This window comes from Diabrotica virgifera, chromosome 10, assembly GCF_917563875.1.
Source record: "Diabrotica virgifera virgifera chromosome 10, PGI_DIABVI_V3a".
Classification (NCBI taxonomy): domain Eukaryota; kingdom Metazoa; phylum Arthropoda; class Insecta; order Coleoptera; family Chrysomelidae; genus Diabrotica; species Diabrotica virgifera.
Window position 1 is genome coordinate 22697335 of NC_065452.1, and position 27494 is coordinate 22724828.

A 27494-nucleotide genomic window follows, 5' to 3' on the forward strand; every position below is an offset into this window, starting at 1 on the left:
TCTTTTAAAAATTTGCCACCGTTGGATTATTTTTCAGTATATTTCCTTGAATTTTTTCTTGGGTAATCTATGAATTGTACTGAATATGCCTATTTAATTTAAAAATAAAATAATTCTACCATACTTTAAAAAATGTGTTTGGAATATTGATTTCAACCTCTTCGGCCCCCCCTTAAGGCAGGGGCGGCTAGTGATAGTACAAGATGGTGAGACACACTACACTTGAGGAATATTATTATTATTATGGTTAGCTTCTCTTTAATGAGCGGAAGGTCAATTTTGTGACGTCATAATGTGAGACCGTCTACAGAATATTGCTGTATTTATTTTAACGCTTGCAAATTATATTAAATAAATATTTTACTGGCAAAAATAGCAACGAAAGCTCGGATACCATTTTAGGTGGCAGGCTGGTATTTAGAGAGAGAGACAAATTGTTTTCTGGCCAAGTTTGTGATAGGTTCATACTCATAGTAGTTGTTTTTTAGCTAATAATAATTACTAATACCACATATCAAAACAGTATGCATCAGATGTTTCGTCCTTCTGGGGTCTCATCGGCGTTGTACAGCCATATTAAGCAACATTTACATTAGAAACTACATGAGAACAACGGACAACAACTGATTTTCTTTAATCAGTTGCCAAAATGAAATTATTGTACGCAAACAATATACCTACAAACACGTAATAATTACATTTTAGAACTAATCTTATATTGTAAATCCTATTGAATATAGGGCAATACAAACAAGCAAGAAAAAATTACTGTTATATTATAAGATTGATTTTTTTGTTAAATAAACTAAGGGTTAAATTTTGTGTTTTTGGTTGTTTATTTTGTTTTTTATATAAAAAGCGTAAAAGAAAATTAATTATTATGAAATTATAATAATAAAAAATGAAAATCAATAAAATAAAGTTATTTTATACGAAATAAAAGGAAGATATCGAGCACTGAGTTTTATTCAATCTTAAAAAGTATACTTTCGCTCCTAGAGCATCTTCAGGGGCATTTCGTCAACCAAAGGAAGGTATTCTCGAATGTCATTAATTGTCTGAAGTGGTGGCAACTTAAATTAACATCTATTTAACAAATATTTAACGTACACTACACGAAGGACAAACAGATAAATTTGGGTGCAGGTAATTTTGGTACTTATACATTTTGAAGATCGAGGTACAAACAGATAAATGTATCTGTTTGTACGTTGCAGTGTTGTGTACGTTAAGTATTTGTTAGATATATGTTAATTTAAGTTGCCAGAACTTCAGAAAATTAATGGCATTCGAGGATACGTTCCTTTTTTGACGAAATGGCCCTGAAGATGCTCTAGGAGCGAAAGGATACTTGGGCAAGATTAATAAAACTCACTGCTCGATATATGCCTTTATTTCGTAAAATTCATATATTCGAGCATTCAACCACTTCCTATTTTAAAGTTATTTTAGTCAAAAACTTCATAAAATATAAATTCTAAATAGAAAACTAAGTTCTAAATTTTTTTTTATTAATTAAAGAAACTTTGACATACTTCTGTTCTGCAAAATGTTCTATTATCTCGTCTATAAAAGCGTTCTCATCCTGTGATTTTATAAATAATTTTTCAATTTATATTTTTACCATATTACTCCATCGCATCGTATCTATGTAGTTGTATTTCTGATATAATTTTTAACAACACAAATGTATAATAATTTAAAAACTGGCATACCAAGTTTTAAATCATTATCGCGAAAAAGTCTCTATCGTGAAAAAAAAACGCTATAGTAGAGGATCCGATATAAGATCGAACTGCTCCGATCTGTATAATGGATATATCTAATTGAGTAGGTACAGTTGAGTCCGGGAATCTTTACCCGTGCGTCATCATTTAAAGCATACGAAATAAGTCGATGATAAGTCGAAAATTGAAATTTACTAAACGCAACAGCAAGTCACTTACTGTCACTTGCTGTTGAATTTAGCAAATTTCAATTTCCTACTTATCATCGACTTATTTCGTATGCTTTAAATGATGACGCACGGGTAAAGATTCCCGGACTCAACTGTATGTTAGTAATTTATAAAATACAAGTGGTGCCTAGCTCATTTTGTTCTGACATAAGTAATTAATAACTATTTAAAAATGTCTTAAAATGAATTAAATTAAAAAGAAATTTCGGCCCGGGCAGATTTTTTGGATCGTTCAAAACAAGAAAGCACTTTCGTAAGTTTTCTCTAATTTGATCGTATTCAAGTTATAAACAGTTTAAAACTGAATAAAGAACGAAACATGGCGATTTTCATGGGTCAAAATAAAGAGTAAATTATATTATTTTTGTAACCAACAAATAGCTAAATTTAAGTTCAAACCTTCTTATATCAGGTCCCGGTAAAAATATTTGCCATGTTCTATTCTAAAATGTATTTTTTAAATTGTTAATGAGGAAGGTTCCTTATGGGAAGACGGGCGATCGGGCTGCATTAACAACTAAAAAACAATGTTTTAAAATGAAATAACTCCAAAATACTTATCAAAAACTGATAGACTAATGTTTGAACTTGAATTTATGTACTTTGTATTTTCAAAAATGATATTTTTTCTTGTTTTCGAGCATTCGAGCCTTGAAAATCGTCATATTTCGTTCTTTTTTCGGTTTTAAATTGTTAACTCTAAAACGATCAACTTAAGAGAAAAATTACAAAAGACGACGTTTTTTGTTTAGAATGATCCAAAAAATCTAAAATAATATCTGCCTGGGCGGAAATGTTTTTTAATTTATAAAAAAAGTAATTTTTTAATTATTATTAATTATAGTCAGAAGAAAATTAGATCAGGCACCTCTTGCTTTTTATAATTATTGTTAACATACTAAATTACACATCCAATCATTTTTATTAATTAAACAGATCGGTGCAGTTCGACCCTATTCGCTTATGTATCGTATTTTACACTACTAAGAGGTTAGTCTCCCTAGGATATCTGAATCAGCGTTTGAAATTGTTCTCAGGATGAACCGTCTCTAGTCCCTGTTACGAAACCGTAATATGCTAATGCTGGACCAGGCATGCTTCTCGTCTCTCCTGTAATCATTTGAGAAAGTGAAAATGAGATGCATTTACTCGCACGTGGACGAGAGAGATCAGGGCCGTACCTATTTTTATTTTTTATCATAAAAATAAAGTTATTTAGCAATTCAAAAAGTTAAATTGTATTTAAAGAATTGATGATGGAATAAAGAAATAACGTAAATAGTCGATTGATATACTGGTGAGGCACTGCCTCACCTGCCTCATAGGACCAGTCGCCACTGCCTTAAGGATAGCTATGACACGATTTTGATAGCAACCCATGTTAGAAATATTTGTCTATGTATGAAATTTAATAAAAAAAAATGTTTCATCTGGCAAGCAGATGGGTACATTTTGACCTCCTATTCGGATCTTAGACTAAAGCTATCCTGCAAGGAAAAATATTTGGAAAGCGAGGTCCAGGAAGAGGAACATCTTCGTTGAAGAACATCACATGGTTCAGCACAACATGTGTTCAATTTTTCCGCGCTGCTGCAGATAAGATGAGGATTGCCATGATGATCGCCAATATTCGTCATGGATAGGCACATCAAGAAGAAGATCCTGTCGATATAAATAGCAAAGCGATTATGAAAAATGAACGAAACCTTCTCGCCTTTTCACATGTGAAGAAATAGAGATCGCCCTTAAAGACGTTTCTCCGGGAAAATTTAAGTTTCAATTTTAATTGAATTTGTTTATTGTTTATTGTAATCTTATAAATATGTTGAATGAATAAATAAGTAAGTATCTTACGAGTGCCCTGCACCGTTTATTTCCGATATTAGCAGTTTTGTGTTGTAGATTTTTTTATTTTTTAATCGATGAAAAGGTATCTCTAATCTCGAGAACACATCGCACCTCCGCTCAAAGAGTGCCATAAGTCCAAAAACCAAAGTTTTGAGAAAACGAAGTTTAAAATTAGTGCTAGAATTTTTCCGGGTTTAATTGAAAAACTATTAAAATTGTCATAATAACTATTTTAGTCAGTTACATACCCCAGGCTGTGGGTGAAAAAACGTGATATAATTCAGGAATTTTTGAAACCTATCAGGTGTTGTAAAGGACGATGCCAGGAATAACTTCTACTAAAATGTAACCAAAAATATTGTGCGCTTTTTTTTATTGAGATTTTCATTTGTTAAATTTGCAATTTTTAATGATTTTTAATTTTGTAGCTTAGGATATTGATTTTAGAGAAAAACTTTTTAATAGAAAGTTGTAGTAAATTAAAAAACCTACAATTGTAAGTTTAATTTCGTTAATTGGTTATTGCAAAACAGCCTGCGAAAGGTCCAAAATGGCCGTTTTTTACAATTGCATTATTTATTGTACAAATAATTTTTTTTATTTTTTAAAGCTTTAAAATGAAGATCATTCAATTCCAAACACAAAAAAAAATTGTACAGCCAGATTAACGAATTTGTTGCTTAGATATTATAAATTGTTTATCCCAAGGGGTCAAATGTCGAAGGCTATAACTTAAAAAAAATCGTAGAGTTGGTGAAACATCCAATCTCCTTCTAAAGAGTTATATTTTCATATTCTAATGTAAATAGATGCGTAAAACATTTTTAAACCTCTAATTTTTGGGTTTGAAAATAAGGGGGCAAATTTCGATATAAACATTTAGAGCTGAAGCGGCCCTGTACATCCTATGAGTTTTTAACTTACAGATTATTATTGCTGAAGATAAAACGAAGATTTATAAAAGAATAAAAAGTTTCTACGACCAACTGAAGCCGAGATAATTTTTGGGTTTGACAATAAGGGGTCAAATTTCGTTATAAACATTTAGAGCTGAAGCGGGCCTGTATATCCTATGAGTTTCTAACTTACAGATTATTGTTGCTGAAGACGAAACGAAGATTTATAAAAAAATTAAAATTTTCTACAACCAACTAAAGCCGAGATAATTGTTTTTTTTCTTAAATCGTAGTGCCTTTATTTATAACAATTAAGAAATTATTTTACAGTCATTGACTACAGAAAGACTTATACATAATATTATCTTAAAATAAAAATTATTATAAAATATAATTACATTTAATTATTAAAAATTATTTTTTAAATCAAAAAAGAGTAAAATCCTGTATAAAAGGTATATTTAAAAAAAAATATACCTTTTATACAGGATTTTACTTTTTTTTGTATCACATGGTATACAGCCAACTACAGGAAAACTTTTTCCTTGTAGATTTTTTAAATCGGTGCTTTTGCAAGTGGCCGAATTTTGCAAATCGCCTGGCTCGTTTCAAATCCGCGCGCTCGGAAAATTTTTACGTAACTTGTATTAAATTTTGACAGAAAACAATTTAATAATACAGTCTAAGTTATACATACAGTCTACATTATAATATACAGTCTAAGTCTATTTACCACTGTATTTGTTTTTCTTGATAAACTTTTATATGTGAAATCCAAAAAGAATAGTCACTACAAAAAGAAAAAGTTTTATATTGTATATTATAGTAAGAAGTAACATTATTATTATTATATTTATATAACAATGAAAAAATTAAAAATATAGTTATATATTTCATAAATATGTATCATTTTTGTAATATTATTTCTTCAGAAATGAAATTTCACATATAAAAGTTTATCAAGAAAAACAAATACAGTGGTAAATAGACTGTATATTATAATGGTAATATTAGTAAATTGTTTTCTGTCAAAATTTAATACAAGTTACGTAAAAATTTTCCGACCGCGCAGATTTGAAGCGAGCCGGTCGATTTGGAAAATTCAATAAAAATAATAAAAATAATTATAATAATGATAATGATATAAATAATGATAAAAATAATTTTTAATAATTAAATGTAATTATATTTTATAATAATTTTTATTTTAAGATAATATAAGTCTTTCTTTAGTCAATGACTAAAATAATTTCTTAATTGTTATAAATAAAGGCACTACGACTTATGAAAAAAAAAACAATTATCTCGGCTTCAGTTGGTTGTAGAAAATTTTTATTTTTTTATAAATCTTCGTTTTGTCTTCAGCAACAATAATCTGTAAGTTAGAAACTCATAGGATGTACAGGGCCGCTTCAGCTCTAAATGTTTATAACGAAATTTGTCCCCTTATTTTCAAACCCAAAAATTATCTCGGCTTCATTTGGTCGTAGAAATTTTTTATTTTTTTATAAATCTTCGTTTCATCTTCAGAAACAATAATCTGTAAGTTAAAAACTCATATGATGTACAGGGCCGCTTCATCTCTAAATGTTTATAACGAAATTGCCCCCTTATTTTCAAACCCAAAAATTAATGGTTTAAAAATGTTTTATGCATATATTTACATCAGAATATGAAAATATAACTCTTTAGAAGGAGATTAGATGTTTCACCAACTCTCTACGATTTTTTTTCAAAAAGTTATAGCCTTCGACATTTGACCTCTTGGGATAAACAATTTATAATATCTAAGCAACAAATTCGTTAATCTGGCTTTACAATTTTTTTATGTTTGGAATTGAAATATCTTCATTTTAAAGCTTTAAAATATATAAAAAAATATTTGTACAATAAATAATGCAATTGTAAAAAACGGCCATTTTGGACTTTTCGCAGGCTGTTTTGCAATAACCAATTAACCAAATTAAACTTACCGTACCTCAAATTGTAGGTTATTTAATTTACTACAACTTTCTAATAAAAAGTTTTTCTCCAAAATCAATATCCTAAGCTGCAAAATTAAAAGTCATTAAAAATTGCAAATTTAACAAATGAAAATCGCAATAAAAAAAGCGCACAATATTTTTGGTTACATTTTAGTAGAAGTTATTCCTGGCATCGTCCTTTACAACACCTGATAGGTTTCAAAAATTCCTGAATTATATCCTGAAATCGACCTATTTTTCACCCACAGCCTGGGGTAACAAAGAATTTTGAAGCTCTACAAAATAGTGCATTAGTGTAAAATATTTTTTTTGAGTTGTGACACTATACACATAAAGCAACACAAATTTACGAAATATTATTTATTAAAAGTGACTCTTGCAGTAAAGAATATAATATCATTATTAATATCTGGTTAGTAAAGTTGTACTTTTTAATGATCTAACTTTAAATAAGTAACAATATTATACAAAAAATACTGCAAAAAGAAAGATAAATGTGTCACTTTTCTTAAGCATATTCACATACATATTATATATTTATACAGAGCATTATACAGATCTTAGATGTAAACTACTACTAATGCATTGCGTAAGTCGATATGTGACATTATTTATGTTGGGTGCACCTTTGATTTTGGTTAACCATATAATGACTCTAGTGTTATCTAACGAAAAATACTTGATCCATAGACGTAACACTTTTTGAGAATTTTGTAGTTTTATTAAACTATTGGTGCGATAATACTGTTTTTTTTAGTTGCAACACTGTTTGAGCGGAGGTGCGACTGTATTGAGAAGTTGATAGATATGTAGATAGAATGGATAGACGGAAACAGTGAAATCAAATGACGTCTTACTGTTGCGATGCAGTCATGTGAATTCTTATAATATTATGAGCTAATAAATCATCAATACTCGTTTGTACTGCCAGATTCAAGACATGCCAACAAGTGAAAGGCGATTTGCAATATTTGTTTTGCTTTTAGTGTAATATTGAAGTTAAAACACCAAAACTAACAAAATCTAATTGTAGCAAAATAGGTCCAACTAATTAATATATTTACATATTATTTTCCTATGAAATTGAACATGACTTATGGAAACCCATTAAAAACACTAAATTCATGATACCTTCTACAATATGTCAGTTCTCCGAATTAAAATAATTATAGAAGAATAAATTGAAAAGGACATCTACAGAAAATAAAGATGTACAAAAAAGTTAAAAATAAATGAACGAAAACAGAAAATAAACATAAGACTAAAAACTAAAGAAAATAAACTTATCTTAATACAATTAAACACGTGTCCAACCAAAAAAACCAAAAAAGAATAAAAAAAGAGAAGGGGCTGTTAGCCAAAATTTTTTAGCTCCATGAGAGCAACGAAGCTTTTTTAAGATATATTTTTTCTTTTGATTGTATGAAAGCAAAATTATGGAAAACGCGTCAATATGAGTTTATTTAGCCACTTGCAGTGATGGTTGTAAATTTGAGAGAGGCTCAAAAGTATCAAGACACTTACAGCGCTAACTTTCCGCATCTTGGTGGGATTAGTAGGTATTCTTCGCTGCTCACTCACTGAATCTAGTCCTTCCGATCGTATGCTCATCTTCTCCTTGTTGTTGTCATCGTGACCTTTGGCTTGTCCCACGAAGAGCTCGTAACTGTGGCAGGAAAAATCGGATGGGGACTTTACAATATCTGGACAGTTTTCGGCAGCTAGTGCGGCGGCTGCAGCTTCTCGCGCTTCCTCTGCTGCCGCTGCGCGCGCATCTGCTCTGTCCTGTTTTGCTTGCGCGGCTTTCTCGGCTTCCTAAGAACCACAACTCAAAAATACATTATGTACTATATCAATACATCGGCATACTTAAACGAACGGAATTAAATTATACGAGAGTAAGTGTATCAGATTTGAAACTCCCTTCTTTCTACATTAATGTTCATAATACTGATGGCCAAAAAAATGCAACGCTTTGTATAGCGTTATTTATTTGGATCACAGGTATTTTTTTGGTAAGTATGCATTATCTAAAAATATATATGTGATAAAGTTTTTACCATTTTATCCTTTCAATTGTTTCACATATCCTTTCATATGTTTTACTTATTACATGTGATTTACTTATTATATTTTTTACTGTGTTAAATCTCTAATTACACCCCTCAATTTTAAATAATAACAAAGCCAACCCTGTTCAATAGTACCATTTCATCCCTCCTTTTTCTGACTCTCACTCCTAACCATACGGACAACTACGGATTGGACAGTGAAGTGAAAGAAAAAACTCTCTTCCGATACGATCCGTCGAAGGATCAACTCGAGTACCGCTCATCACTTGAGGGTACATGAATCTCTTGTACTAGCACCCACCTGAGGGTCAACAACGATCTCTTTTTACCTCTGCCCGCTGAAGGGGTGAACAGCCTTTCTTTTGGGCTAAAACGAACATCACAATTAGTAACCTCTCTCTATCATGTGTTAGCTTTCGTTTTGGTCACACATGTCCGCCAAATAGTTAAAGACAATAATTAGATTACCAATACCCGTCAACCGATACGAACAATCAACAGTCGTGCACGGACAGTTACTTTGCGAGTATTACACCATATATGAGTTCGCGGTAGTTCAAACGCGAGACACGTGGAATGTGGAACAGTCAATTCGTGTGTGACTGGCATTAGTGCTCGAGACAAAAAGCGCGTCAAGGCTTCATAGAAATTTGATAAGACTTTTTCTATACATATTAATATTGTATGTTGGTAAACCCCTTATATATTCCCACTTGAACCTAACCTAAACCTAAAAATATCCTTATTAAGTACAGTCCACATATTATACACCCTGATATTATATTTATAATTTCACATATGTACAAGCTTTATCGTACACTATCTTTTCTTTAACTGAAGTGTTCTGTTATAGTCATGAAAGAGGCCGATTTTGGTTTTCGAGAAATTTCACGAAGAGTTGAAACTAACCCATCGACGGTGTTAAAAGTTTGAAGAAGGTAGCCTAATGATGAGACTTAGCGGCGGCGTGGAGGTTTTGGACGTCCTAGAATATTGCAAGGCCATGATTTGCTCCATCTTAGTCAAGGCGCTCACCAACGTGGCAACTAAATGGCGTGGCCATAGCGAGCAAGTGGTGTGGTGACCCAGTGGCAGGTGGAATTGCTAAACCTGCATAAACATATTATGTAGTCAAACGTATCGAAAGGTCGCACATGTTTATACAGGTTTAGCAATTCTACCTGCGACTGGGTCACCATACCACTTGCACGCCATTTTGCTGCCACGTTGGTGAGCGCCTTACCTTAGACTTCTTGATCTCAGAAATAGACGGGACAGTGTATGTACATCAAAAAAGAAATGATTTAGTTGTAGCTGCAGGAAGGGCATTCTTTAAATTACCCCCAAGGAGACTGTATACGTGGACGTCGCCTCAACACACACAAGAAAAAGTAATCAGAAACCAAATAGATTACATAATGGTGACAAAAAGATACCGTAATGCCGTGAAATCTACTAAGACTTACCCTGGAACTGATATCGGTTCGGATCATAATCCAGTAGTATCTGTGTTAGAAGCTAGACCAAAGAAAATTAGAAAAACCGTCATCTCAGCGTTAGACTTAAGTCAGCTTAAAAGTGAACACCGACGACAAACAGTGCGCGAAGAAATCAACACCGGCCTCAGTGTAGCAGAAAACCAAATCCGCAGAACAGACAACATAGATGAAAAACTGAAGTATATTTATATATACGGGAAAGAAACACCTATCCAAATCTGCAAAGAAACATAAGGTGTGGATAAAATCAGACATACTAGAACTAATGGATGAAAGACGCAAATTGAAGAATAATTCAGAAAAATACAGATAGGTTGATAAGAACATAAAGCAAATAATAAAGAAGGTCAAAGAATCATGGATTAAAGAACAATGTGTAGAAATGGAAGACTATGAAAGAAAGTATGACATATTCAATATACATAAAGACGTAAAAGAAATTACAGGAACCCAAAGAAGACATCAAATAAGTTTGCTTAAGGACAAAGACGGAAATATTATTGTAGACAACAGAAAAAATTAATAGATGGAGTGAATACATAAGAGAATTGTTTGAGGACAACAGAAATAACATTGACAAGGTAAATGGTGAAACGGGACCTGAAATCCTAAAATGTGAAGTAGAAATGGCACTTAGAAATTCCAAAACTGGAAAGGCAAATGGACCCGATGAGGTTCCTACTGAATTACTAAAGCTCTTGAATGATTAATCAATAGGTATAATATTGCACTTATTTAACACAGTATACAATACTGGTATTATACCTCAAGAGTGGCTGCTGTCTACATTCGTTACACTGCCAAAGAAATCCAATGCAAAAGAATGTTCAGAACATCGAACAATATGGTTAATGAGCCATCTACTAAAGATATTTCTAAAAATCATCCACAACCGAGTTTATCAAAAGTTGGAGTCAGATATTAGTAATACACAGATGGGGTTCAGAAAAGGACTAGGTACTCGAGAAGCTCTCTTCGGTTTGAATGTTCTTACACAAAGATGCCTAGACGTTAATCAAGAAGTACATGCATGTTTTATCGATTTTGAAAAAGCGTTTGACAGAGTACGCCACGATAGGCTAAGAGACATTCTTGAAAGAAAAGACATAGATAATAAAGATCTGCGAATAATTCTCAACTTATATTGGAATCAGAAAGCTAACATCAAAATAGAAAACGAGATATCAAAAGCAATATAAATACGTAGAGGAGTAAGACAGGGACGCATTTTGTCACCACTGCTATTTAATGTATATAGTGAAAGCATCTGTCAGGAAGCCCTTTTGCAAGCAAAGGAAGGAATCGTAATCAATGGAGAGGTTGTAAATAATATTCGATACGCAGACGACACTGTACTAGTTGCAAGAACAGGAGAAGAATTACAAAGATTACTTACAAACATAAATACTGCTTGCAACAATTATGGCATAAACATTAATATCAAAAAAACCAAGTATATGGTCTTCAGTAAAATCATGACACAACCAGCACATATTAGTATAAACGGCATTCAAATTGAAAAAGTATCAAGTCATAAATACTTGGGAACTTTAATAAACGAAACTGGAGACCAAAACAATGAAATAAAAAGACGTATCGAAATTGCCAGGGCCACCTTCATAAAGATGAGAAAATTCTTCTGCAACAGAGATATAAGCATCCCTCTACGATTAAGAATGCTAAGAGGCTACGTATTTAACACGCTATTATACGGTGTAGAGGCCTGGACTCTCAAACAGAACAACATAAAAAATATTGAAAGTTTCGAGATGTGGTGCTACCGTCGAATGCTGAAGATAAGTTGGGTTAAAAGAGTCACAAATCTTGAAGTAATACGAAGGATAGGAAGAGACCCAGAAATTTTGTTAACGATAAAACGAAGAAAACTCGAGTATTTGGGTCACCTGATGAGAGGTCATAAATACGCATTACATACTTCAAAATATAATGCAAGGAAAAATAGAAGGAAAACGGAATCCAGGCCGTAGAAGAATGTCGTGGATGCGGAATTTGAGAGAGTGGTTTGGCTGCACCATTAATGAACTTTTTAGATCAGCTGTAAACAAAGTCAGGGTAGCCTTGATGATTTCCAATCTCCGATAGGAGTGGCACAAGAAGAAGAAGAAGCAGGAAGAGCAGCTTCAAAAAGAATAGTTAATCAAAGGTTACTTGAAATGGGACTGAGAGATTACCGTCTGCTTTTGGTGTTATCTTAGACACCACATCATAAGGATCGACGCTTATAATGGTGCACAGCTGGGCAAAACTGGAATTTCCACTGGAGTTTTGTCTGCTTCATTGATGAGTCTAGGTTTTGTTTAGATGGCTCTGATGGGCTTATAAAGGTAAAACATTTTCGAGTTGATAGACGAAATATATACTTGACTGTTTAACGTCGTACAGCAGGACCAGCAATAATTATGGTATGGGGTGCTAGATTGTTTGAGAAGCAGGACATCTCTAGTTCTTATTAATGGCACTCTGACAGCTCGATGATATATTGGTGAAGTACTGCAACCAGTTCTGCATCCCTACCTACAAACCATTCCAAATGCGACCTTTCAACAGGATAACGCGAGACCTCATATTTCCCGTGAAACCATGAAGTTCGTACAAGAATTTTAGTCTAGGCGCCAGAGGGGTCACCGTGTCCTTTTCAATTCTGATGGAGAAACTCAACGGTTTCTTATGGATTTTTGGCTGCTGATTACGAATTTCGAGGGTAGATTTCTATCCGAGTGGTAAAAAAATTGTTTTGTTATAAACAATTTAATTGTTTAGAAGGCTATGGCTCATAAACTAAAAGAGATAAAAAATGTTTCAAATAAAATTTGTTCCCTAATAAAAAACGAAGAAAAAACCGTTTACTAAAACTTAAATCTAATAATTAGAACTCAAGATATTGTAAAATTAGTGCACAATGCAAATTGCAAAATAAGTAATTTTCGAAGCTTTATCGATCGTAACTCAGCTTCTACGCATGAAAATGATCTTTGGAAGGTCTCATTTTAAAACTTAATTAATAGGCTTTCAAACAAAGTTTGTTAAATTATTTTATCTTCATTTGTTTTAAAGTTATACCCGTTTGAAATTATAATTTTCTTAAAAAAATTGTACATTAATTTCTTTATAAGGGTTTTAAGCAAGTTTGGGCTATAAACATTTATACTTTAATTAACAATAATGATAGAAGAACTCAAAAGGAATAATTTGAGCTTATGGAAATTTTCGTATGTTTATTTTTGGCTAAGATATCGATATTTTAATGATTGCTATGATGCTAAAGAGCGGCTCACAGTCAAGTAAGAATTTTTCGACGCTTTATCGATCGTAACTCGGCTTCTACGTATGCAAATGACCTTTTCAATTTTAAAGATCTCATTTTAAAGCTTACTTAATAGACTTCCAAACAAAGTTTGTCAAATTACTTTATCTTCATTTGTTTTGAAGTTATACTCGTTTGAAGTTATAATTTTCTTAAAAAATTTGTACAATAATTTGTTTATAAGGGTTTTTAGCAAATTTGAGCAATAAACATTTATACTTTAATTAACATTAATAATAGAAGAACTCAAAGGGAATAGTTTGAGCTTAGTAAAGTGTTCGTAGGTTTATTTTTTGCCATGATATCGATAGAGATTTACGCTGTGAGCCGATCTTGCTCCTCTTCTTCTTCTTCTTCTTCTTAACTCAGGCGAGACTCGTTAGTCTCTGGCACTTGGTCATAAGACCTTTGTACCAAACCCTGTTCTTCTCCTTAAACTTTAATAAGTCCTGTGGCCTCAACGAAGGCCAACAGTTTTCTTATTGGTAGTTTTAAGATCTCTTCTGGTTCAAACCTCATTTGACCAGTGAAGTTCTGCCTTACATCACCTAGCACACTGCAATAGCATAGTATGTGTATGGCAGTTTCTTCTTCCATCTCGCACTTTCTGCACCATGGTTCATTCACCTTACCTAGTTTGTATAGGTGATTTCTTAAACGACAATGTCCAGTCACCATTTCAGTGACCGTTTTGATCTCTCTTTTATTGAGGTTCATCAAACTGTTCGAGAGTTTTTTATCAATATTCTTGATTATTTTTTTAGTCTGGATTTGCCCTTGAGTGGTTCTCCATTTATTTTGATGATTCTTTATCAGCCATTTCTGAACCTCGTTTTTCATAGCATCTTTAGTGATGCCACAGAAAGGTTCTGGGCCTTCAAAAGTTTTTCTCGAGCCTTGTTTCGCTAACATATCTGCTCGTTCGTTCCCATGCACCCCTTCATGACCCGGCACCCATATTAAAGACACTTTGTTGTCTTTTGCCAGGTTATTGAGGAGATCTTTGCAGTTTCTCACCAGTTTTGATTTGGTGAGAGGGTTCTTTACAGCCAGAATAGCCGATTGGCTATCTGTGTAAATGTTGATTCTCTTAGCTTTAGTGTCCTCATCAATTATTTCATCAATGCAGGCCACCAAAGCAAAAACTTCAGCCTGGAACACCGTTGTATGTTGACCTAGGCTGTAAGATTTATTATAGTTACATGTTTGCCCAAAGACTCCTGATCCAGTACCATGGGCAGTTTTAGATCCATCAGTGCTCCTCATTGCGTGTTATTAAAATATCGATATCTTGGCCAAAATTAAGCTTACGAACATTTTCTAAGCTCAAAATGTTCCTTTTGAGTTCTTCCATCATTATTGTTAATGAAAGTATAAATATTTATAACTCAAATTTGCTTAAAACCCTTATAAACAAAGTATTATATAATTTTTTTAAGAAAATTATAACTTCAAACAGGTATAACTTTAAAACAAATGAAGATAAAGTAATCTAGCAAACTTTGCTTAAAAGCCTATTAATTAAGTTTTAAAACAAGATCTTCTATGGCTTATTTGAATGCGTAGAAGCCGAGTTACGATCGATAAAGCTTCGAAAAATACTTATTTTGCAATTTGCAATTTGCATTGTGCACTAGTTTTACAATATCTTGAGTTCAAATTGTTGGATTTAAGTTTAGTAAACCGTTTTTTTCTACGTTTTTTATTAGGGAACAAATTTTATTTGAAACATTTTTTTATCTCTTTTAGTTTATGAGCCAGAGCCTTATAAACAATTTAATTGTTTATGACAATTTTTTGACCACTCGGATCGAAATATACCCTCGAAATTCGTAATCAGCAGCCAAAAATCCATTAGAAACCGTTGAGTTTGTCCATTAAAATTGAAAAGTACACGGTGACCTCTATTTGCCGCCTAGACTATCTGGTATTAGTAGAGGATCCGATATAAGGTCGATTTGCACCAATCTATTTAATGGATAAAAATTATTGGATATGTAATTTAGAATGTTAACAATTACAAAAAACAAGGGTTGCCCGATCTAATCTTGTTTTAACTATATTTAATTAATAATTAAAAAATGAAATTTTTTTTATGAATTAAAAAAAATCGACCCGGGCACATATTATTTCAGATTTTTTGGTTCATTCTAAACAAAAAACTTTTTTTGTAATTTTTCTCTAAAGTTGATCGTTTTCGAGTTATAAACAATTTAAAACTGAAAAAAGAACGAAATATGACAATTGTAAAGGCTCAAAAGCACAAAAAAATATGATTTTTGTAATCATCAAGTACATAAATTCAAGTTCAAACCTTTTTCTACCAGGTCCCGATAAGAATTTTAGCCATGTTTTATTCTAGAACATATTTTTTTAATTGTTAATGAGGAAGGTTTCTTATGGAGAGACGGGCATTAACAACTGAAGAACAATGTTTCAGAATGAAATAAGTACAAAAGGCTTACTAAGAACTGATAGACTAAGGTTTGAACTTGAATTTAGGTACTTCGCAATTTCAAAAATGATATCTTATACTTATGTTTTTGAACCTTGAAAATCGTCATCTTTCGTTCTTTTTTCAGTTTTAAATTGTTTATAACTAGAAAACGATCAACTTTAGAGAAAAATTACAAAAGACCTTTTTTGTTTAGAATGACTTAGAAAATCTGAAATAATATCTGACCGGGTCGACTTTTTTTTAAATTTATAAAAAAAATGTCATTTTTTATTATTAACTAATTATCGTTACAACAAGATTAGATCGGGCAACCCTTGTTTTTTGTAATTGTTAACATGCTAAATTACATAATATCCAATAATTTTTATCCATTAAACAGAGCCTAGATTCCGTGCACTGTAGATATCTACAGTCGCTTTCTGTCGATGGCAATTGTCATGAAAATATTTGAATTTTTAGTTTTAATTCAAATATTTTCTTGTTTTACTAAGTGTCACTTCAGCATCAATTAGAGTATAACCTAGCAAAACTAGAAAATAATTCAATTAAAGCTAAAAATTCAAATATTTTCATGACACGTGACATCGATAGAAGGCGACTGTAGATATCTACAGTGCACGGAATCCAGGCCCAGATCGGTGCAAATCGACCTTATATCGTAATTTAGACTATATAGAGACTTTTGACGAAAATGGCGTTGCAGTTGTTATTATTGTCGTCATCAAATAGTAAGAATATTATAATTAATACTTCCATAAATAAATATTTAAAAAAATATTTGTCGTTGTAGGTGTTGCTTTTTTGGCCATTAGTACCTATATTTTCTTTAGTTAATGATGCAAGACTTGTCAGCCGTGGCAATTTGTATAACTGTCTTAAGTTAAGTTGGCAGGAAGAAGGGTTTAGTTAAGGATTGCAACGGTGTAAATGAAAATTCTTATAAATTGATAAGAAGATATACTACAACAAAAGGGCTCGTAAGGGATACAGTTTATCCCAAACCCTTTTTTCAGTGCGTCATAATTTTGACGTCATATAAGATTTTAAGAATGTCGCGAATCGCTGCATGACATTTTAGTTAAATCTGACAGTTGTCATAATATTTATATTTATGTCTATATAAATATCAATATTTATACAGTATGTCCCTGTAAGTGGTATCATTGATTATAGACACGGATTGATTATAGTCCGTGTCTATAATCAATGGTGGTATCCATATGGAAAACTTTTTTATTATTAATTTTACGAAAAAAAGTTATTCTTCATAAAAAGCTCTGCATGTTCCAAAACCTAAGATTCAACCATCAAATATCAAATGTTATGAATATTATACCAGGTATGTCAAAAAGTTTGAATTTCACTCAAGAGTAAAGTAGCTTTATTTTTCACAATATTGAAAATTGCTATTATGAAAAGTTGTTTGGAATTAAAAACTATATTCTAATATGCAATTACATCCTTCTAATTGAATTTTTTTTTGGGAAATTATGGATAACTAACATTATTTTCAGTTATTTCAATTCTTATAACTCTTTTATTATTAATTTTACGAAAAAAAGTGATTCTTAATAAAAAGTTCAGGATGGTCTAAAATCTAAAATACAACCATCTTATATCAAATTTTATTAATTTTATACGAGGTATCTCAAAAAAGATAAATTTAGATTAAAAGTAAAGTACTTTTATACAGTTGAGTCCCTAAATCTTTACCCGTGCGTCGTCATTTAAAGCATACGAAAAAGTCGATGATAAGTTGGAAATTAAAATTTACTAAACGCAACAGCAAGTGACAGTAAAGCGCTGGTTTCCTCGAAAGCGGTGCCGACCAACTGCGACCGTAACACTGCGATGAATGACGTCATAAAAAACTGTACCATGCAAAATAATAGCGGTGGTTTCCAAGGATGCGTTGGAAGCCACCGCTTGCTGAGTTTGCACATTCCATTACCGCAGTAAAGAACCTTGAATTTTTCACCGTAATCTGATGTAATTCATCGCAGTGCTACGGTTGCAGTTTATCGGTGCCGCTTTCGAGGAAACCAGCGCTTTAGTGACTTGCTGTTACGTTTAGTAAATTTCAATTTCCGACTTATCATCGACTTATTTCGTATGCTTTAAATGATGACGCACGGGTAAAAATTCAGTGACTCAACTGTAGTTCAGAATATTTCAATTAGAAGGATGTAATTGCATACTAAAACATAGTTTTTATTTCTAAATAACTTTTCTTAATAAGAATTTTCGATATTGTGAAAATAAAGGTATTTTACTCCTAAGCGAAATTCATATTTTTTGACATACCTCGTATAAAATTGACAAAATTTGACATATGATGGTTGTATTTTAGGTTTTAGACCAAGCAGAATTTTTTACTAAGAATCATTTTTTTTCGTAAAATTAATAACAAACGATTTATCAGGATTGAAATAACTGAAACGAATGTTAAGTTATCCACAATTTAAATTTTTTTTTTCAATTGGAAGGATGTAATTGCATATTAGAATATAGCTTTTAATTCCGACGAACTTTTCATAATAGCAATTTTCAATATTGTCAAAAATAGAGCTCTTGAGTGAAATTCAAAGTTTTTGACATACCTCGTATAATATTCATAAAATTTGATATTTGATGGTTGAATCTTAGGTTTTGGATCGTGCAGAGCTTTTTATGAAGAATAACTTTTTCTCGTAAAATTAATAATAAAAAAGTTTTTCATATGGATACAACTTACAGGGACTATAATATACAGGGTGTCCAGAAACTCTACCGACAAACGAAGACAGGAGATTCGTCAGATAATTTGAAGATAATTTAACCCAATTCACTTAGTCCGAAAATGCTTCCTAAGGGAGCTAGAGCTCTTTGAAGATGGCGTCTTGTAATTAGTTTTTCTTAAATACCTCCACAACGCTTCTATTTAGAAAAACAAAAATTGGTACGCATATTAATCTTCAATATATAAATCTAATCCATCCATTGCAAATTTCTAGTACCGATCATAGGCGTCCGTTTTGGGTAGGGCAACGGTTATTTTATGGCATAACTTTTTTACCTTTAACTTTTATGCATTTCTGATACTGGATTATTAAATTAAGAAGTATTTTAGTACTTAAAGGTACTCTTGTTTTAAATCGGTAGGACACACCGTTTTCTAGAAAAATCGATTTGAAAACTTTTCGCTTTTTGAATTAAAAAAAATGTAAAAAAAACTGTTTAGAAAGACGAAAACTGGTACATTTATTTATATTCCAGAGATAAATCGATTTCAATAATTGCGAATTTCTAATACTGGTCATAGGCGTCCGTTTTGGGTAGGTCAACAGTTATTTTATAGCCTAACTTTTTGTCTTGAATTTTTGAGCATTTTGACACTAGATTATTAAATTATGAGGTATTCGAGTACTAAAAGTTACTCATACTTTATGTTGGTAAAATACTTCATTTTTTGTTGAAAAGTTCTTTCAATTTTTTTTCAAATTCCAAAAACTAAAAACTTTCAAATCGATTTTTCTAGAAAATGGTGTGTCCTACCGACTTAAATCAAGAGTACCTTTTAGTACTAGAATACCTCACAATTTAATAATCCGGTATCAAAAATGCATAAAAGTTAAGGACAAAAAAGTTATGCGATAAAATACCCGTTGCTCTACCCAAAACGCACGCCTATGACCGGTATTAGAAATTTGCAATGGATGGAATCGATTCATCTCTGAAAAGTAAATATGCATACCAATTTTCGTTTTTCTAAATAGAAGCGTTCTGGAGGTATTTAAGAAAAACTAATTTCATGACGCCATCTTCAAAGAGCTGTAGCTCCCTTAAGAAGCATTTTCGGACTAGGTGAATTGGGTCAAATGGTCTTAAAATTATCTGAGAAATCTCCTGTCTTCGTTTGTCGGTAGAGTTTCTGGACACCCTGTATATATAATATAATTATACAGGGTGTTTCATTAATAATTGTCCATATCGTAACTGGAGAAACCTTAGCAAAAAATACGAAGATTTAACCTAAAACACTTAAATAAAATGTTGTTCCTTACTGAGTTACAGGGTGTTTTATCTAAAAATTTAAAAATTATTTTTGCTTAGCATTTTAAAACTATTAGACCTATCCTTTGTATACTTGGCAGAAAGTACGACTACTAGACACCCTACTAAATCATAATAAACAAACGCTTCTAGCTACTACTAGAGGCGTACGACAGGGGATGGTGAATGGTTGACCCTTCTCAAATTCTACGCCACTGGCGAAATTACTATTTTAGTGCCATTTTTAGATTTTCCAACACTTTCTACGTAAATAATATACTTTTCATTGGTAACGATAAAGTCATTAGTTTTCGAGATATTTGAAGTTAAATATGAAACGGCACAGTTATTTTGATTAATTTATATGATTCATATGATTAAAATTTAAAAATTATTTGTACCCAGTACATACTTTAAAACTATGTGGCGTATCCTTATGATACTTGGCACTTAGTATAGGTACTGTACACCCTACTAAATTAAGATAAATAAACGTTTCTAGCTACTACCAGAGGCGTACGACAGGGGATAGGGGCTGGTTGACCCTTCCCAAATTCTACGCCACTGACGAAATTGCTATTTTAGTGTTATTTTTTTTATTTTGCAATACTTTTTACGTAAATAATATACTCTTCATTCGTAACGATAAAATGATTAGTTTTCGAGATATTTGAAATTAAAAATGAAGCGACACAATATATTAATCAAAATAACCGTGTCGTTTCATTTTTAACTTCAAAAATCTCGAAAACAAATGATTTTATCTTTACGAATGAAGAGTATGTTATTTTCATAGAAAGTATTGGAGAATCCAAAAATTGAACTAAAATAGCAATTTCTCCAGTGGCGTAGAATTTGGAAAGGGTCAACCATTCACTTTCCCCCGTTGTACGCCTCTGGTAATAGCCAGAAACGTTTGTTGAACGTAATTTGGTAGTTTTTACAGTACCTATACTTCCTGACAAGTATGAAAAGGATACGTCGAATAGTTTAAAAATGCTGAGCAAAAATAGTTTTTAAATTTTTAGATAAAACACCCTGTAAGGAACCACATTTTATTTAAGTGTTTTAGGTTAAATCTTCGTATTTTATGCTAAGGTTTCTCCAGTTACTATATGGACAATTATTAATGAAACACCCTGTATATTTGCCAGAATATTAATATTTAAAATATTTTAAGGAAAATATAAATAAATACAAAATACAATTTCACTATACATTGTCCGAAGATATCAATGACATAAAATATCAATATTTGCGGTGTTGGCAAATTTATAACCTAGAATTACAATAAATTGTCGGACAACATTAAGTTGTGGGATCCGTGAAGTTAGCTGAAAGTTGGCTAGACGTGATTGTCATGGAACGAAATACTTAAATTAGTCAGTCTTGCCATGTGATTATAATGTATATAATGTATAATATTATGTTGTAGGCTTCAAATATATAGAGAGATTTTTGAGAACTACATTTTTATTATTGTCTGGTACTGATAGATTTGTGGATAGATCTGGCGTTTGAATTTGCCTTTGCCAGATTGCACAGATGTTTTGGTCAATTTTATGACCATTTCTTTAACTTATTTTTCACTGTTTCACTTTATCATTTATAAAAATCTTATTTTTATATTGATAACAATAAACTAAAAATATAAAATATAATAAAATCTTAAAACAGCAGAATTTTACCTATTTTACACTTTTTAACTTTATTATTGATACTGACCTTTTTTTTAATTCGACATAATTAGAGAACATTAAAATTTTTTCTTGTTATTTTACCTACTATCTATCTGTAATGTTGTCCTGGAGCTATTTGTTTGTGACATTTTTGTAATTACCTATTCTAAATGGGAAATAAGCCACAATTTAACTAAAAAATGATTTTATTAACGTTTAGAAGTCCACATCGGACGTCGTTGTCAAAACACAAAATATTAATAAATTAAACAAAAATGTTGTTGCTTAGTAAAAAATTCTTCTAATAATTTAATCTGACTCATTTATATCGGCAATTCAGACATATGTTATACATTTTAAAGTAGAAGACTTTAAAATGATATTGCCAATATTTATGGGTTGCGTTCCTGGGACGACTTTATTGAAGATAGTTCATTCGATTACATGAAATCAACTTTAACTCAAGAATATGCGTCACAAAAAAATCATAGCATGTGATTTGCCTTTAAAAAGGACAACCACATGCAACGGTGACAGTAAAATTCTCGTGTTAGAGATTCCATAGTAAATCACGAGGAAAAACCAGGAAAAAACCTCGTGATACTATTTCGACATCGTAAATATTTGGTGTTACATTTAGTATTTATAGAATTTTTTACTAAGCAACAACATTTTTGTTTACTTTATTAATATTTTGTATTTCGACAACGACGTTCGATGTGGACGTTGAAACGTTAATAAATAAAATCATTTTTTAGTTAAATCGTGGCTTATTTCCCATTTAGAATAGTTTTTTCCCGATTATTCTAAGAACACATGGCAACACTGCCATGTCTTCCTGAGCCTTCATTTCATTATATCCGTAGCTAACTTCTCGGACCCCGCAACTTAATGTCCCAATTATCATTTTATCCGTTAAGATTGTAATACAATTATTGTCAACCAATTATACATCTATAAGCATAAGTCGCTTTAATATGGAAATACCCTTCCAACAATTACATAATTTTCAAAGTTCTATGTGTAATAATCACGGACGTACGTTTTTTTCTGACATTTCGAGCTTATTGCGTTAGAGCGAATTCGACAAACTATGACGTACTGAAAAAAGGGTTTGGGATCGACTGTACATAGGTTTTTAAGAAAAATCATTGAGTATTTTAAATAGTTCCAAATTGACGGGGTGTTTGAAAACTCAATTTATAACTTTTGCTTTTAAATATCTTCAAAATGGGATAAAGCCTATAAAGACAAAAAAATTAACAAATAACGTTTCCTTTTAAAAAATTTGTTCATATTTAATGTCATTTATAAAAATATGCAATTTAACTCCGTTTAGTTTAATTTGCCGATGTATCTACAGGATTTACATTACTTAAGTACTATTAAATCAATATGTATATTTCACGATCTTACCCTGATGGCTTCTTCTTCAGCTGCCTCTTCCTCTTCTGCTTTCTTTTGTAGTTCGTCATAAGACATCGCTACAATAGCTAATATTAAATTAACTAAATAAAATGATCCCAAAAATATAATCACAATAAAAAATAGCATGTGCCATGGACCAGCGGATCGTAATACCTAAAAATAAAAGTTTGAAAGGAAAAAAATCATTTGAAAAATAAATAATCCCAAAATCTATATCCTGTAGAAAATAAAAACTTACCAATTGGTAAAGATTTTCCCAGTAATCTTGAGTCATTAACCTAAAGGCAGATAGAAATGCCCAACCGAATGTATCAAAACTTGTATAACCGTAATTTGGATTATCACCGTACCCTTGAAGACATGTGTAACCTGGTTTGCACTGACCAGCTCCTGAAGAATTACCACACAAAGGATAGTCTCCACTTTCATCTACATACCAATTTGCTAAAAGAAATAAATCATATCGAAATATGTTATAATTATACTATTTAAATGATATAGTTATGTTGGCATGCTGTTTTAAAAAAAATCAACCGTTGCATCAGTCCTTTATCTTCACAACAGCGCCATTCACTTCAAAAACTCCGTAAAATTCCTCGATATGTGGTTGGATCAAAAGCCTTCCTGAAAAAAGCACATACAACACTTGGCGCTAACATGCAACAAAATACTCAATTTGCTTAAAACCCTATCAAATCATTGCTGGGGTCCGATTTATCTAGACTGCTGCTTCTGTACAACACGCTAATTAGATCCAAAATCGATTACGGTTCAATTGTTTATGCCTCCGCAACTAAGACTACCCTAAAACCACTACAATGCCGTACTTCGGATCGTTCTCGGAGCTTTTCACACTTCATCCATAGAGAGCTTATATTCCGAAACTGGAAATCCATCATTGCAGTATAGGCAGACACTTCTGACACTTTCACATGCTTCTTCTATAGCTGCCAATAAGGATCATCCACTATTTGAAAATACTTTTTCCGAAAATAATCTCGACATTTTCTTGAATAGACCTCGTACCGGAAAACCTACATGCGAATGAGATCAATTTTAAATAAATTTGATGCAACAATTCCAGACGTATTTCACTGTAACATCCAACATCCAACATTCAACTCCATGGTTAATAGACATTAGATATCCTAAATTGCAACACCTCTTTACTAGTTCTCCAAAAAATACACCAACACCTTACTATTAAAAAACAAACTGAATGAGATTCTTGAACGAGACTACCTAAACTGCACAAACATCTTCACCGATTCCTCTAAATCTAATGATGGCATTCGTTGTGCATTTGTTAGTCCAACATCTACTTTCCAATTTAAACTACCGACTAGTTCAAGCGTTTTCACCGCTGAACTATTTGCTCTGTATCGCACCCTAAAACACGCAAACCTCTCAAATATTCCAAAACCTCTGTTTCTCACCGACTCGCTCAGCTCTCTTCTTGCAATGTGGCATCTGTTTTAAATGAACGACTACATACGAGCCACTTTGAGTGTCTGACTGATTTTAGTGGCTCAACAATCCTTTGCTGCAATTGAACACCGGTGGCGGACACCGGTGTCTTAGTCTGAAAGGGTAATTAGAGAAACTAATAAAAATTGAACTATGTACAAATTCCCCAAGAGAACAACACGATTCCGAAATTTATATGGATCTCATCGCATATAGGAATTATCGGCAATGAAGAGGCAGACAGCAATGCTCGTAATGCGGCAACAAGTGCGGAATCTGAATTAGTGAGCGAGTGTGTATGTAAATATCTCAAAACGTTTTTTAAATAAAAAGTAATTGGTCAGTGACAACGCGAATGGTTTCTGTCACAATCTAAACTAAGATCGGTAAAACCAGGTAGACGACAATGAAAAACCTGTGCTAGTTCACGGTTTATTCAAACGGTTCTAATATCCGCCTACGTATAGGACACATCAAGATTACAGACTCTTATTTACTTTCGGCCAGTGAACGTCCCATGTGCGACCTATATGCTACGCCTTTTACCGTCACCCATCTGTTAATTGAGTGTCCAAAATATCAAAGTGACCGTTCAATAAATAATCTACCAAACACTCTACCAGCTTTATTAGGAGAAAGCTGTCCTGTGAACGACTTATTAAACTATCTAATTTCAATCAATATTTTGTACCAAATCTAAACTCATTGTTAACCTTTGTTTACTAATTAATACCGCTAATAACCTGTTGGTGGCTGCGGTAACTTCTCTTTAATAATAAAAAAAATAATATAGTTATTATTGTGGGTATTTATCGGAAAGAATAATTGACTTATCCAGTGGCGTACTGAGCATGGTTCCGCGGGTTCCGCGGAACCAGGGCCCGGGCCCCGCAGGGGCCCGCTCTAGCCCGCTCTTTGCTTTTTTTTCTAATTTGATAGGGACATTTTGCACTACACAAGTACACAATAGAAAATGTAACTTCTTAAGAAATTTTTATTTTTGTGTAGTTATTTATAAATTAAAACGAAGAATACCTATTTATCAAAAAATTTGAAAACAAAATTAATAATAGACACAAGGAAAACTAACTTTTGGAAGGTTCTGTACTTGTTTTACCTACTAAAAGAAAGTGACTAAAACGCAAGTTCTGGATTCTACACATGTAAAGAATTACCGCCTATAGGTACCTTTTTACTCAAAAACTTATTTATATCTGCACGTTTCATGGATAGTTGAAAACTACAAAGTTGTAAAATTTTGCGAATTGAGTCATTGCAAGTTTTATACTTTTGGCAGGGTTATAAAAATGCCTAATCCCAACACAATAAACTCGACGAAAGATGCTTCTTTTGTTTGTATTTATAGCATCATCATTCTTTAGCTTTTACTTTTAAGTAATAATTCTTGATAACTGAAATAAATATAAATAGTCTAGGGCGCATCTGTTTTGAGATGGACGTTGAGAGGTGACTCAAATTTTGTGCAGAAATTGCTTGAAAATAACTCAAATATTAATATTTGAGTTATCTTCCCACTTAAAAAGGTCCGGAACATTGTTTAAATAATCAAAATGTCAAAAAATTAAGGAAAAATTCGATTTTTTTCTTCTTTTTTTTATGGCGAAATGGCGAAATGGCGAAAAAACCATAAAAACAAGTATTCGCATTTTACGTTTTCAACCATTCATGCTAGACTTAGGACCTTCATATTTTATCCAGAAAAACTATATAATATAATAAAACAATACTCTAAATTTCATTAAGATCGGTTCAATAGGTTTTGCAAAATAAATTTTGCAATCCAGCTTTCGCAAAAAAATTCATTTTTTTAAAATGTGGTAGGATTGAAAATAAAGAAGATAACTAGTTGAATTTTTTTACATATAGAAGAGTACTGTACCTTTCATTTGCAATTTGCAAAATTAAAATCGATTAACTACCACGGCGTCAGGAATTTCTTTAAATAAACATTAATTTTTGGTGCTACGCGCAGGACGGCGGTGTTCGATTCACACAAGTTGATTTCCGCCAAAATTTTTTCCAATCTTTATCTATTATATTATTTTCTTCCCTATATTTTGTTCCTCTATAGTTTGTTGTATTTTAATATTTTAATTCTACAAAAATCATTATTATTATATAAAATACAAATATTATTATTTGAGCTACTTTCAAGCAATTTCTGCAAAAAAATTTGAGTCACCTCTCAACGTCCAAATGTACTAATATTTTTACAGATGCCCCCTTTTCTAAAACAAAAGTAAGGACAACTGAACTAACAGGTACGTATCAGAACTTCCGTTGGTATGAAAAACGATAGAATTAATATTAATTTACTGTTTTAAATTAGCTGAGTTTTTATAAAAAATATATGATGATTTATATTTAATGTTTACTAAAAACCTTTAATATACAAAGTGTGTTTTTATTGGGCGGGGGGCCCACATAATTGGGGGGAGCATTATTGAGCGGGGGCCCGCATTATAACTGGAACCAGGGCCCGCGGATCTATCAGTACGCTACTGGACTTATCCTTACCCATTATTTGACAAACTATGGGTGATTATTCTTTCTTCTTCTTCTAGTTCTGACAGCTTTAGGAAATTAAGTTTATTGTGAGACTTATTGTAAAACAAATACTAGTCGCTAATTTAGAGAATATCAGCAGCCAAATTACCTAGAACCTAATAAAGAAACTAAACGGAGTCCCAAAGTTAAGGAACGCATCGTCAAACGTTACTCCCAACCAGATAGTCCATCGACGGGTTCTTAACGGCAAGTCTAACATCACATGCCAAAAAACAGGCATCAACCGCAGCACGGGCGCCCATATAAACATTTTCAGGGG

At 32.1% G+C, this 27494-nt stretch overlaps 1 protein-coding gene across 1 annotated transcript in view; it reads right to left on the bottom strand.

Moving 5' to 3' along the window:
• The window catches only part of LOC114329190 (sodium channel protein para), a 285131-nt gene that overhangs the window by 118730 nt on the left and 138907 nt on the right, over positions 1-27494 (bottom strand). Inside the window, exons 8-10 of the mRNA XM_028278218.2 lie at positions 23418-23623; positions 23168-23332; positions 8211-8501 (exon numbers count right to left, since the gene is read on the bottom strand). Coding sequence (XP_028134019.1) covers positions 8211-8501; positions 23168-23332; positions 23418-23623 — 662 coding nt within the window. The remainder of the gene's footprint in view (positions 1-8210; positions 8502-23167; positions 23333-23417; positions 23624-27494) is intronic.